Raw genomic sequence first — 14,129 nt, 5'->3', positions numbered from 1 at the left:
TGAGTTCGAGGCCAGCCTGCTCTACAGAGCATGTTCCAGGACAGCCAGGGCTACAAAGAGAAAGCCTGTCTCAAAAAAAACAAACAAACAAAAAAGAAATGGCAGTGGTGATGGCCGAGAGGCAGGAGTAGTCAGTAAGCAGCGGGGTGGCGCTGAGACAAACACATTCCGCTTCTAGGTGCTGACTACACACATGCTTAGTTGTCAAACTTCACTGTCCAGAATACCTCAAGAGTTATACATTTCCATAAGCAAACAGCAAAAGCAACAGGGAAAATATATAAGCGATGCTATTGTTAATGAGGTAAAGCCCATGCCCAAAGGTGGGTAAGCACACCCTGACTGCTCACATTGTCAAGAGAAGGCACACACTTGCCAAGTGGACCTCTTTATCCACAGGGTCAGAGCCCCTTGCTTAATGGAGGAAGGTCACTGGTTAATTAAATAAAGAAGCTGCTTGCCCTGATAGGTTAAAACATAGGTGGGAGGAGTAAACAGAACAGAACTCTGGGAGGAAGAGGAAGTGAGCTCAGAGACTCGGCAGCTCTCCTCTCGGGGGCAGACGCCTCAGAGAGACACGATGCTCCACTCTTGCGGGCAGAGGCGAGAGCTCTGCTCTCTGAGACACACGCGATGAAGCTCCGACCCAGGATGGACGTAGGCTAGAATCTCCCTGGTAAGCCACCTTGTGGGCTACAGCAGATTATTAGAGATGGGCTAATCCAGGTGCGAGAGTTAGCCTAGAAGAGGCTAGATAGAAATGGGCCAAGCAGTGATTAAAAGAATACAGTGTCCTTGTAATTATTTCGGGGCATAAGCTAGCCATGCAGGCGGCTGGGGTGCTGGGGACGCAGCCCCGCCGTTACTATTACTACACTTGCTTCCTAGACTGGGAAGGATTAAATTAGTTTCTGTTTCACAGCAGCTTAACAAAACAGCTAGCCAAACTGTTCTTTTCTATTGATAATTCCAAAATACTATGAACACAGGAAAGTAGTCTATCTGGTTAATATGAAGGACAATAAAAATCAAAGAAAACCCAGTCAGCCAGCTCAGGGAACAGATTCCACCACAGGTATTTTGGACAGCTTGGTTAGCTCACTCCTTGTCTGTATGAGGTAGCACAACCTGAAACCTAAATTCTAAACTTTTCAATTCTTCCAGTTACAATTTGCTTTCTTGTTCAGTATTACCTTTCACTATATCCATAGAACTTAATATTCTAGATGCTAAGAGAGCTACTTCAAGAAACTATATGAACAGATTTAACATAATGCCCATCAAAATCCCAGCAAATTTTTCAAAGACCTCGAAAGAACGATACTTAACTTCATATGGAAAAGCAAGAAACCCAGGATAGCCAAAAAATCCTGTACAATAAAAGAACTTCTGGAGGCATCACAATCCCTGACTTCAAACTCTACTACAGAGCTACAGTACTGAAAACAGCCTGGTATTGGCATAAGAACAGACAAGAGGACCAATGGAACCAAATAGAAGATCCGGATATCAATCCATATATCTTCAAACACCTGATTTTTGACAAGGAAGCAAAAAAATACCAAATGGAAAAAAGAAAGCATACTTAACAAGTGGTGCTGGCATAACTGGATATCAACATGTAGAAGAATGAAAAAAGACCCATATCTATCACCATGCACAAAACTCAAGTCCAAATGCATCAAAGACCTCAACAAGACAAAACGACAGCCTACAGAATGGGAAAAGATCTTCACTAACCCCACATCAGACAGAGATCTGATCTCCAAAATATACAAAGAACTCAAGAAATTGGACATCAAAAGAACACATAATCCAATAAAAAAAAATGGAATACAGACCTAAACAGAGAACTCTCAACAGAGGAATCTAAAATGGCTGAAAGACACTTAAGGAAATGCTCAACATCCTTAGTCATCAGAGAAATGCAAATCAAAACAACTCTGAGATTCCATCTTATACCTGTAAGAATGACCAAGATCAAAAACACTGATGACAACTTATGCTGGAGAGGTTGTGAAGAAAAGGGAACACTTCTGCATTGCTGGTGGGAATGCAAGCTGGTACAACCCCTTTGGATGTCAGTGTGGCAATTTCTCAGAAAATGAGGAAACAACCTTCCTCAAGACCCAGTAATACCACTTGTGGGTATATATCCAAAGGATGCTCAATCGTGCCACAAGGACATGTGCTCAATCAACTCTGTTCACAGCAGCTTTGTTTGTGATAGCCAGAACATGGAAACAACCTAAATGCCCCTTGATTGAAGAATGGATAAGAACAATGTGGTAACATTTACACAATGGAGTACTACACAGCAGAAAAAAATAACATCTTGAATTTTGCAGGAATATGTATGGAACTAGAAAACATTATTTTAAATGAGGTAACCCAGACACAGAAAGACAATTATCACATGTACTCACTCATAGGTGTTTTTAAACATAAAGCAAAGAAAACCAGCCTACAAACCACCGTCCCAGAGAACTTAGACAACAATGCGGACACTAGGAGAGACTCACATAGATCTACTCTACATGGGAAGTAAGAAGTAGAAAAAGACAAGATCTCCTGATTAAAATGGGAGCATGGGGACCTTGGGGGAGGGTTAAAGTGGGGAGAAGAGAGGCAGGGAGGGGAGCAGAGAAAAATGTAGAGCTCAGTAAACATCAATTAAAAAAAAAAAAGAAACCATACGATGACTTATTGCCAAGAGCTATTCTGTTCCCCTAGAGTCCCGCAGCAATTTAATGTACAAATGAACCAGCATATACAGAGGTAGCTAACAATATTCCCAATACTAAAAACCACTGTTTCCAATGAAAATGCCGAAGATGGTTTACAGAGGAAACCAGACCATGCATACTGATATCCTTGCTAAAAAACAACGGCTAATTTCAGTCCCGTTATTTCAGTAATAGTAAGTCACCAAGACATAGTACTATTATCTTCATCTGTCAACAATTTACCTCTGAACAATTCAAATCAATCAATGCAAAGTGGCTGACAAAGTTTCTTGGTTCATCTGAAAGCAACTATATTTAATTTAAAAAGGGAGATTATACTATAGATCCTTATTCCTTTCCAAGCATGCTTAAAATGCCACAGCTTATATATCTAAGGCACTGTAATCGATAAACAGGACCCTCCTAGGAGTTTTTCAAAGAACTTTTCAACTTTTTCATACAGAAAAAAATTAAGGCCATGAAGCAGAGACCCTGAAGATATCACTCCTGGATCCTTGTCTGTCTTGCTCGTGGGCCTGGCCTCACTGCTGAGTGTGGACAACCAACTGTGCCTACATACAGAATCACCCCAGCACACTCCTGGAACAACGTGTGTGGGAACATCATGCTCATCAGAGTGATAGCACCTCATTCTCTTTTGGATAAGATCATGTGTGGAGAGAAACTTGTGGGGATCTGCCCACAGACTGCTGGGAGATGCCAAAGAGATGAAGAGAATATTGTGAACTGGAAATAGCGAGTGGTTTATTTAACATGCAGGGAAAGGGACACCTGATGATCTCACAGCTTTTCCCAACAGCTAATCAAATAGTTTGCTTTATCTAAAGTCCTTGGGAGTTGCTCTCTTTCCATCCCAAATTCATAGCACTATCATCTTTTCAGCAACTAAAAAATTCTAACTACTTATTTTACAGTTCCTGCCACAGCCTCTAGCTTTGGCCTCCTCTCTGCGTACTATAACCAACTGGACCCTGGCCTAAGAAGGTGCTCCAGCCATGTCCCTCAGACCCTGAACCATGGGACTTACTGCTATTAAGGTAAAATGTGATTCAGTCTACAGTGGGGAACAAGGTAATGGATATTTGTCTCAACTGTTGATTTGCAAGGCCTTTTCTGTTTTGTCTTTAGTACTCCTTCTCACCAGGCAGGCCAACACCCTCCTCTGACTTCCATGAGCACCAGGCAGGGACAGAGTGCTCATGCATACATGCAGATAAATCAGTCACCCACACAAAATAAATCTTTGAAAGAATTTTGAAATAAACTAGCAAAAATGAAAAGCCCTTTTTCCAGGGAACCCTCCATCTCTGGAACACCAAGTTGTTCAGTCACTGCAATGTGGATATAAACCCAGTGCCAACAGACTCTGGAGCCTGGGCTTCCATTTTGTGCTCTGGTGGAAATAAACTAGTCTGCCAACCAAAGGGGCATTGCAAGCTTTAAGACAAGAGTGAGAGTGAAGCATAATGGCTCACACCTCCAACCCCAGTGCTGGGAGACTGAAGCAGAAGGATCATGCTGTATCTGAGTTCTAGGCTAGGCTGGGCTACAGTGTGAGACCTTGCCTTAAAAAATAAAACAAGCAAACGAAAAGGGCAGGTACAAAACATGTTCATTTTCTTGAGGACAGAAATGAACCTTACCAGTTTGGCTGCTTTAAGTTTTACGAAATTGGCTATCTTCTTCCTGGGCCCAAGGGGGATCCCCATCTCCTTCAGGTCATCAACTGTACACATAAGCTTTAAAGAAAAGCAAAAGCATATGAATTAATCAGTCTAGAGACAGAGAAGCTGAAAATAGGGTACAAAGAATACTACAAGAATTAACTAGGGGCTGGTGAGATGGCTCAGTGGTTAAGAGCACTGACTGCTCCTCCGGAGGACCGGGGTTCAATTCCCAGCACCCACATGGCAGCTCACAACTGTCTGTAGCTCCAATTCAAGAGAATCTGACATCATTATACCAATATGCATAAAATAAACTTAAATAAAGTTTAAAAAAAAAAACAGGCCAGGCGATGGTGGCGCACGCCTTTTAATCCCAGCACTCGGGAGGCAGAGGCAGGCGGATCTCTGTGAGTTCAAGACCAGCCTGGTCTACAGAGCGAGTTCCAGGACAGCCAGAGTTGTTATACAGAGAAACCCTGCCTCAAAAAAACAAACAAAAAAATAAAAAATAGCCGGGCGGTGGTGGCGCACACCTTTAATCCCAGCACTCGGGAGGCAGAGGCAGGCGGATCTGTGTGAGTTCGAGACCAGCCTGGTCTACAAGAGCTAGTTCCAGGACAGGCTCCAAAACCACAGAGAAACCCTGTCTCGAAAAACGAACAAACAAAAAAAAAAAAAGTAAAATAAAATAAAAAAGCTTCACACATTTAATTTTTTTTTCCCTCAAATTTTAAAAAGGTTGTATTTAGAGCCAGGCCATAGTGGCACATGCTTTTAATTTCAGCACTCAGGATCCCTGTGAGTTCAAGGCCAGCCTAGTCTACAAAATGAGTTACACAGAGCTACAAAGAAAACCTGACTTGAAAAACAAAAACAAAACAAAACAAAAAAAACCTGCTGTTTATTTTATGTGTACACATGTGTTCCTTCGGTGTATATGTGTGCAGTATGTGTGTGCTGGTGCCCACAGCGGCCAGAAGAAGGCACTGGATCCTGGAAAGGAGTTACAGACTGTTGTGAGCCACATTGTGGGTGCTGGAAACCAAACCTCAGTCCTCTGCAAGAGCAGCAAGTGCTCTTAACCTCTGAGCCATCTCTCTCTCCAGCCCCCTTTTTCTGTTTTTTAAACATTAACCTTCTGGCTTATGTGGAATAAATTCTGATGTAAGAGTCCATAACAAAATAAACCAAGTTATTAGCAGTACCAAAGATTCCATATCCATCTTTTCCTTCTCAAAAGTGCTAATGTAATCAAAGAGGCTGAGTGCTTCCAGGGTTCCATGCAAAGTCAGGGGTTCTTCATTTTCAACATCAAGTCCACAGGATTCATCTGACATCAGCTTTGGCTCTTCGGGTACCTTAAAAAAAAAGAGGAAAATATTACAAAGCTCAGAAAAAAACTCATATAAAATGTCTTGTGATCTACAGAAATCTAAAAGCACTTTGCTCTACAAATCAACTAAACTTTAGCACTTTGCCATCTTCACCTGGATTTTAAGGAATATTTGTTCAGTAAATCACTCATGCTTCCACTTTCTGTAATAATTTTCTTTAAAACTGGGTGGTGGTGGCACACACCTTTGATCCCAGCACTCGGGAGGCAGAGGCAGGCAGGTCTCTAAGTTTGAGACCAGACTGGTCTACAAAAGAGAGCTCCACACCTTCTCCAGTTGTTTTCCCCACCTTATTAGACCATGTCTGTGGCCCATTTTCCAAGTTTGGTAGAGAAATGTTAAGTGCTAGGAAACTGATATTCTTGCAAGCAAGCATTGTACCAGCCTTTAAAGCAGTGAATTCACATGCATGGACATTAGTCTCAATAAACTTTGGTTTTGTTATAAAGAGAGAGAGGGAGAGAGAGAGAGAGAGAGAGAGAGAGAGAGAGAGAGAGAGAGAGAGAGAGAGCGCTCCAAGACAGCTCCAAGACAGTTAAGGATGTTACACAGAGAAGCCCTGTCTTGAAAAATCAAACAAATAAATAATGCTAATAGTTTAGCTATTACAATTCTAAGCCTTCACATTTACTTTATAATCCATAAGGAAAAAGAACAAGAAACTCCTATTTTTAGAGATGGCGTCTCACTGTGTTGCCCAAGCTGGCTTTGAACTCATCATCCTCCCATCTCAGCCTCCAAAACAGTGAGGTCTAGGGGCATTTCAATTGTATTTTAATTAATAACGCTCACCTGAAGATCTGAGAGTAAAACAGCACCACTGGTCAGCCTTACAGACCAGGTAATGGTGACACACACCTTTAATCCCAGTAGATACACTAGTCTGCCATAGAAACCGGGCAGTGCATGCCTTCAATCATGTGTACATGCCTTTAATCCCAGCCCTAGAGAGGATTATAAAACGGAAGGAAACAGCTCTCAAACACAGTCTCATTCTGAGATTCCCGGGGGCAGGATCGCCATTTTGGACTGGTAAGAGCCAGTGGCTGGCTGCTTTGCTTTCCGGATCTTCAGGTTGAACCCCAATTTCTCTCTCTGAGTTTTTATTAACCGTGCTTCAGTGAGGATTACAGGTGTGTGACCCAACTTTTCTACTGTACTTCTGAGCCTCAATGTACTTTGACAATTAAAAACAATTAGAGGAAACAGTACAGGTTTTGGAGAACATCTCAGGTCTAGCTCTAAATCTCAACGTCAACAGGGTAACGATAAACTCACCTGCTTTTCCTGAAAATCTGGCTGTTTTATAACTCCATTAGAAACAGTCATGGACCCCGGAGACTTAGAAACACTCATATCTTTTTGATTGGACAAGATGTCAAATAATATCAGAGAACCTAAGGAAAAGATATATTATGCTTTATAACAAAGTTAACTACCCCATGTATTTTTCAACACTAAATAAATCCTCCTGATTTTATTTTTCAGTCTCTAGCAGAAGTCATACAAAGATGAGCAGCTGATTAAAATCTAATAATCAGAACCAGCATGATAGCTCAGCCAGTCAAAGTATTTGTCACGCAAGCTTAGCAACCTGAATTTGATCTCCAGAGGCCATTTGTACAGTTCTTAGATTTCTATCAACTTGCCAGGAGCTAGAGTCATCAGAAACAGGAAACCTCAACTGAGAAAACACCCTATCTGCCTGGCATTGATTCAAGCAGAAAGACCCATCCTGCTCTGGGTGGTGCCATCTCTGGGCAGGTGATCCTGGGGCGTACTGTGTAGGCCAGGAGGAGCAAGCCAGTAAGCAGCATCACTCCACGGTCTCTGCTTCAGTTCCTGCTTCCAGGTTCTTGTGGGCTCAGGAAGCCCTGCCTGACTTCCTGTCATGATCAACTACAACTGTAAGCTAAAATAAAATCTCCCCTCCCTGCCAAGTTGCTTTCGATCATGGTGTTTATCAAAGCAACAGAAAACAAACCAAGGCACAATGTAAAGGTGGAAGAGAAATGACCCTACAAAGTTGTTCTCTGACCTCCACACAGGTGCTGTGGTACACATAAGTACACATACCCATGCATGTATGACTCATATATGCCCTGAGTTTGGCAGCTAGAAAGACACAGAGCAACTTCTCGACAAATCAACAATCAAGTCTGAAGTTACATGGGCAGCTTTACCTACACGTTTTTCCTAAAGTTCTTGTAAGATTCCTGCTGCATCTAAGAACAAAACAACACAGTCTAACAGCTAGAGAGATGGCTCCGCGGTTGAGTGCATCCTGTTCTTCCAGAGGATCTAAACTTGGGTCCGAGCACCCACATCCAGCAGGTTATACAAGCATCTTTACCTCCAGCTCCAGGGATGAGACACCCTCTTTGACGGCCAAGGTCACCCACATAAACATGGCATACATTCAACAGACTCACACACACACGGATAAATAAAAGAGAATCTGGAAACAACAACAACGAAAATGCACAGCCTTCTTCCACTGCTGGACATGAAGAACAAAGGCAATCTAAACAAGGAGCATCCAGTTTTATTCACAAACTCAAGCTCCCTATTTTTGCAGGCAGAGAACACAAAGCAATGACCAGCAATCCAACAGGCACATCTGAAATTATGTGGCAGCTTTACCTAAACTGTGACCAGCAACAGACACCTTTCCTTTGAAGTTTGGGTTCCGACTCAAAAAGAGAGAGTGTAACCGGTTTATCTCCACTCCCACTTTCTGCACAATGGACTGACAGTAGGTAGGGCTGTTGTAAAATAAAACATCTAGCAGGGTGTCATTAGTGAAGTGCCGAAACCGACCAATACTTGGCAAAGTGATTTTCTTGATATTCCTGTCGTAAAAGAAAAAACAAAGTTACTGTCAGTATTTACCTTCGACCTCTGGATTTTTAATAGTTTAGCTTTTTATTTCTAATAGAGAAAAACCAGTATAAAGGAGAGATTACACATTAACTAGTACAATGAACTTGTAAATGTCACAGGCCAACTTTGACATAGAAAAGCCCTACTGCCCACTTTCTTTTGACTAACTAAAATCTGGATGCCTGACAAAAACTGGCTGCCAGAGACAAGAGGCTGTCACTGTGAGAAAATGGAAGGAGTTACCTGAAACAAAAACTCTCAGCATTCACTGAGAAAGCAAGCACCTCACAGCACAGTCCAATGTGGCCAGAACACTGTCCACGGGGTTAGCTTTGTTTAAAGCATGAGCCCCAACACATCACAGCGGCCACTAACTGGAACCATTTTACTAGCCACATGCGGCAGCATAAACATTACCTGTACCTGCTGCTCTGCAATGGGCACTGGAAACTGAGTGGGGGAGCTTCTGTCACAGCGCCGGGTGGGTGCTGCTCACCATAGGGCACCAGGGATGTTAAATGGTTCCCCACCAAGAGACTAACAATCTAAATCCCAAATGGGTGGCTTTTTTGCCCCATGGGGGACATCACCTGGTAAAGGAGACCCATGTGGCTGTTAACTAGACAAGGATGCTGCTGAGCATTCATGACAGGCCCCACCCGACCACAGCAGGTCAGAGGGTGTTTTAAAGCCAGCCGCAGAGCCAGGTGTGTTCACCATGCCTGGCACTCCAAGTCCATTTTCCAGCACCAAAAATAAACTCCAACTGTCTAAACTTTCCTAGATCCCCTTAGATGTCTACAATGAGAACAAACCCACGAGAGACACAGGGAACAGGCAGATATTTATAGCACACCCAGCACTTCATCACGTCGGAGCAAGACGTCATTCACATAAAGGCCTTATTTGCTCAAGGTAGAATAAGCCAGTTTGCATTACAGTTTAAATTTGCCTCTAATTTTAGCTACTCTGAAAAATACAGCATCAAACCCTGCAAACCTGTCAACGCCCGTGGCATGCCCACCCAGGGCGCTATGCCAGTGAACTGGAAGGAACTCCACTCTGCTGACTTTCCCTTCCTCAAGAGATTTCTTGAAGTGTGTCTGCAGCAACTTGAGAGAAACCACCCTAAAGTCATCCACTAAAAAAAAGAAAAAAATAAGAAAAAGAAAAAATATTATTTTAGCTTAGTAGCTAATAAACTGAAATGTGCTGCCATTTTAATAACATAAAGATATATACTTTTTAAAATGATGACAAAATAGTAAGTGAACAAACGCCCAACTGCTAGAAAGTTCTTTTAATTTTCGATATTTTTGAGGCCTAAAGGCCAGAAGATTGGAATCCTATCCCTCCTCAGCATCGGGTTCCAGAACCAACTGTGGCAGTAGAGCACCTACCTCAGCCAAGGCCTTTCCTCACCTATGCTGGAGGTAACAGTGGCACACCCTCACCCAGAGGTGCAGGGGTGAGGCACACACATGCAACACCAAGTAGCCAGTAAACGCAGACTATTACTGCAGACCTGTCTTCACATTCCCAGCCCAACTGAGAAGGCTGCTCGTTTGCATGTCCTAAACAGTTTCTCAGGACTCCCTAGGTGACAGCTCGTGGCACAGGAGCTCCATGCTGCAGCCAGTGCTCAGGCAGGAAGGCTGTCTACCAAAACAGTGAGATTATTCTCACGGTCCTTTCTGATTCTTCAGAATCTAAGATTGTATGCCATAAGAGCAGATCAAACACAAACTCATACTTCCTACTGACCACACAAGTCTCCTCAGCCACGAGTACACAGCGAGGAGCATCATGAAAATGGATGCTAAAGAGCCCTTCTATCAGCACTCAGCTTCTCCTAGGAAATGAAATGTGGCTTGCACTTACCACACTCAATAATGCTTCTAAAGCGCAAGTCACACACGGGTCCAATGCCATGCACCATGAACACCAAATGGTCAACTTGAGGCATTTCCCCTAGTAAAAATAAACAAATAATAAAAATCATCTCATACAGACACACACACATACACACAAAACTGAGAATTTGGTGTTGTTAGTTAAACTGCTAAATTCTTGATACCACTTTTATCATAAGCTAGCCAAAGATTTTGGGGACAGAGGCAGGTAGATCTCTGTTGAGTTTGAGGGCAGTATGGTCTACAGGGAGAGTTTCAGAACAGCCAGGACTACACAAAGAAATCCTGTCTCGAAAAACAAAAACAAAACAAACAAACAAAAACAAAAACAAAAAAACCTAGGCAAAGAAATCCATTACCCTTCCACAAAAATATTCGTTATTGGCCTGTGTCAAATTAGAACAACACGTCTACCTGGGGAAATACGGCAAACTAAATAGAGAGGTCAAGGAAACAGCTGTTCTTCACAAGCCTATGGACCCACCATAATGTGCCATCTTTTCAGAATCCCATAGGAATGGGATAAAGGTGTGGCTTAGGAACATAAAGTGTGCACATGAACATGGCCCTGAGCTCAGACAAACAAAACCAAAAAATCTTTGCTGGTCTGGCAGCGCACACCTTTAATCCCAGCACTCGGGAGGCAGAGGCAGGTAGAGCTCTGAATTCCAGGACTACACAGTAAGACTTTGTCTCAAAACAAAAAGACAGAAATGTAGGGCTGATGGCTTGGTGGTTCAAAGTGCTTGCCGTTCCCGCAGAGGACCCAAGTTCGGTTCCCAACACCCACATGGTGGCTCACAACCAATCTTAACTCCCCAGAGGAGCCAGTCCTTCTTCTGACCTCTGTTGGCACCAGGCACACACATGGTACATGACCATATATGCAGGCAAAACACTCATACTTGTAAAAATAAATAAATCTAAAATTAAACAAGGAACAATAAGAAAAAAGACAGACGTATGACCAACATATATGGCTGGATTCTGAGCACTCTGGCAGTAATTCTAGCAATGGCCTCTTTCCTTCATAGTGAATGGTGACATTAGCAGAGCACCCCAAACAGATCTTTCTCCTTAAGCGAACTAGACATACCATCAGGAATTTCATCAAGACTGTCATCAATCCCACGCTTTACAACTCTGGGCCTCGTCTGTCCATCCTGTGTTGTCCCCCACTCATCTGGCACTGAAGAAGGCTGGAACTGGACAATAACCTTCAAGACACAAGATTATGACAAGGCTCATTAGCAAAATTATTTCCCACAATACGTTAAGTAATGCTGGGGGGGTTTTGTTTCATTGATTCTCAAGATGGGGGTCTACACATCCCCTGACTGGCCTGGAACTTGTTACCTAGACAAAGTTAGACCAGAACTTGCAGCCATCCTCCTGCCTCTGCCTCCATGTGCTAGGGCTATAGACATGTACCACTAAGCCTGCTTCAAACTAGTATGTTTAATAATCCTGTGCTTCACAGTACAGCTGGTTATAAATGAAGTAGAACTGTTCCCCAAACAAATTCTGTAAAGGTCCAGCCACCATTAACTATCAAAACTAAACATATAATTACTTTCAATACTTATGCTGGAATACATATTGATTTTTTTTTCCCTGAGTTTCTCAGCACCACAAGAATGGAAAGGGGTTAAAAAATGTGTGAATGCGTATGTACGCACATGCACATAGATGTAAGATTTAATAGAATGGACAGCACCGCTGGATGGGGGTAGGGATCTGGATAAGGGGTGGGGATGGAACAAGAGGAATCAGGTGTAGAGAGGAAGGAGGAGAGAGCACAGGGAGAGACAACTGGAATCTGAGGGCATCTCTGGGGTAAGCTAGAAACCTAGTGCAATTGATACTAGCAAGAATCTATGGAGGTGATCCTAGCTAAGACTCATACCAATAGGGGCTATGGAGCCTGAACTGGCCATCTCCTATAGCCAGACAAGACTTCCAGTCATAAAACCTTCGATCTACAATTTGTCCTGCCTACAAGATATGCAGGGGGTAAAGGTGGCACAGAAATTAAAAGAGTGATCAACCAATGACTGGCCCAGCTTGAGACCCATACCATGAGAAGGAGCTAACCCCTGAGAGCCAGGACCCAGAGGAGGAACAGGGAACAATCCAGAGACATAAAATAGAAACAAACATGACTGGCAAAAAAAATAAAAAGTCAATAATTTTTTTCCTAGTGAAAGGAAATGATTCCTAATGATATTCTACTATATTCCTGATGATATTCTACTATATTCCTGATGATATTCTACTATATTCCTGATGATATTCTACTATATTCCTGATGATATTCTACTATATTCCTAATGATATTCTACTATATTCCTAATGATATTCTACTGTATTCAGAGAATGATGCCTGGCCCAACTGTTACCAAAGAGGCTTCATAGAGCACCTGCTGGAAACAGATGCAGAGACCCCAGCCAAAGCTTAGGTATAGCTGGATGAATCCTGTGGTAGAGGGGGAAGAATGACTATGGGAGCCAATGGAGTCTAGGACACAAGAAAACCCACAGCATCAGCTTACCTGGGCTCACAGGAACTCAGACTGAACCGACAACCAGGGAGCCCACATGGGACGAACCTAGGCCCGCTGGATATATGCTACAGTTGTATAGCTTGATCTTCTTGTGGGACTCCTAACAGAGGGAGCAAAGACTGTCTCTGACTCTGTTGCCTGCTTTTGAGAACCTTTCCCCTTACTGGACTACCTCGCCCAGCCTTAAGAGAAGAGGAGGTGCTTTACTGCAGCTTGACATGCAATAGCTGGATGCTATCCATGGGAGGCCTCCCCTTTTCTGAAGAGTAACAGAAGAGGAACTGATTGGGGGTGGGGGGAGGCTGCGAAGAGGAGGAAGGGAAAACTGTAGTTGGGACATAAAAACAAATAAAAAAAAATGAATAAGGGCTGGAGAGATGGCTCAGCGGTTAAGAGCATTGCCTGCTCTTCCAAAGGTCCTGAGTTCAATTCCCAGCAACCACATGGTGGCTCACAACCATCTGTAATGAGGTCTGGTGCCTACTTCTGGCCTGCAGGGATACACACAGACAGAACATTGTATATATAATAAATAAATAAATATTTTAAAAAATGAATGAATGAGTGAGTGATTGAATGAATGAATAGGAAAAAATCCACATATAACTTTGACTCTCAGAAACCTACTTAAAAATAGAAAGAAGAAAGATTTAAATCTTGAGGTAATGGTGGCGTATATCTTTAATCCTAGCACTCAAGAGGCAGAGGCAGGTAGATCTCTGTAAGTTTGAGAACAGCCTGATCCACAAAGAGAGTTCCAGAACAGCTAGGACTATTACACAGAGAAACCCTGTCTCTCAACATTTCTACACACCCATTGGTTTGCAAACTGTTGCCCCCAGCTGCTCTCACAATACAAGAGCAGAGCTGGAGAGATGGCTCAGTGGTTAAGAGCTTTGCCTGCTCTTCCAAAGGTCCTGAGTTCAATTCCCAGCAACCACATATGCTCACAACCATCTGA

The 14,129-nt window shown here is 42.9% G+C and overlaps 1 protein-coding gene across 3 annotated transcripts in view; it reads right to left on the bottom strand.

The window, feature by feature from the left end:
• The window catches only part of Sec23ip (SEC23 interacting protein), a 46,014-nt gene that overhangs the window by 13,155 nt on the left and 18,730 nt on the right, over positions 1-14,129 (bottom strand). For all 3 annotated transcript variants that reach the window (XM_005351354.2, XM_013347935.2, XM_013347936.2), the window contains exons 6-12: positions 11,701-11,821; positions 10,573-10,662; positions 9,691-9,832; positions 8,452-8,660; positions 7,087-7,205; positions 5,620-5,772; positions 4,391-4,486 (exon numbers count right to left, since the gene is read on the bottom strand). In XM_005351354.2, coding sequence (XP_005351411.1) covers positions 4,391-4,486; positions 5,620-5,772; positions 7,087-7,205; positions 8,452-8,660; positions 9,691-9,832; positions 10,573-10,662; positions 11,701-11,821 — 930 coding nt within the window. The remainder of the gene's footprint in view (positions 1-4,390; positions 4,487-5,619; positions 5,773-7,086; positions 7,206-8,451; positions 8,661-9,690; positions 9,833-10,572; positions 10,663-11,700; positions 11,822-14,129) is intronic.

The sequence above is a fragment of the Microtus ochrogaster genome, chromosome 8 (assembly GCF_000317375.1).
Source record: "Microtus ochrogaster isolate Prairie Vole_2 chromosome 8, MicOch1.0, whole genome shotgun sequence".
Classification (NCBI taxonomy): Eukaryota; Metazoa; Chordata; class Mammalia; order Rodentia; family Cricetidae; genus Microtus; species Microtus ochrogaster.
Note: the sequence above shows the minus strand (reverse complement) of the source record. Positions and strands in the feature narration are given on the sequence as shown.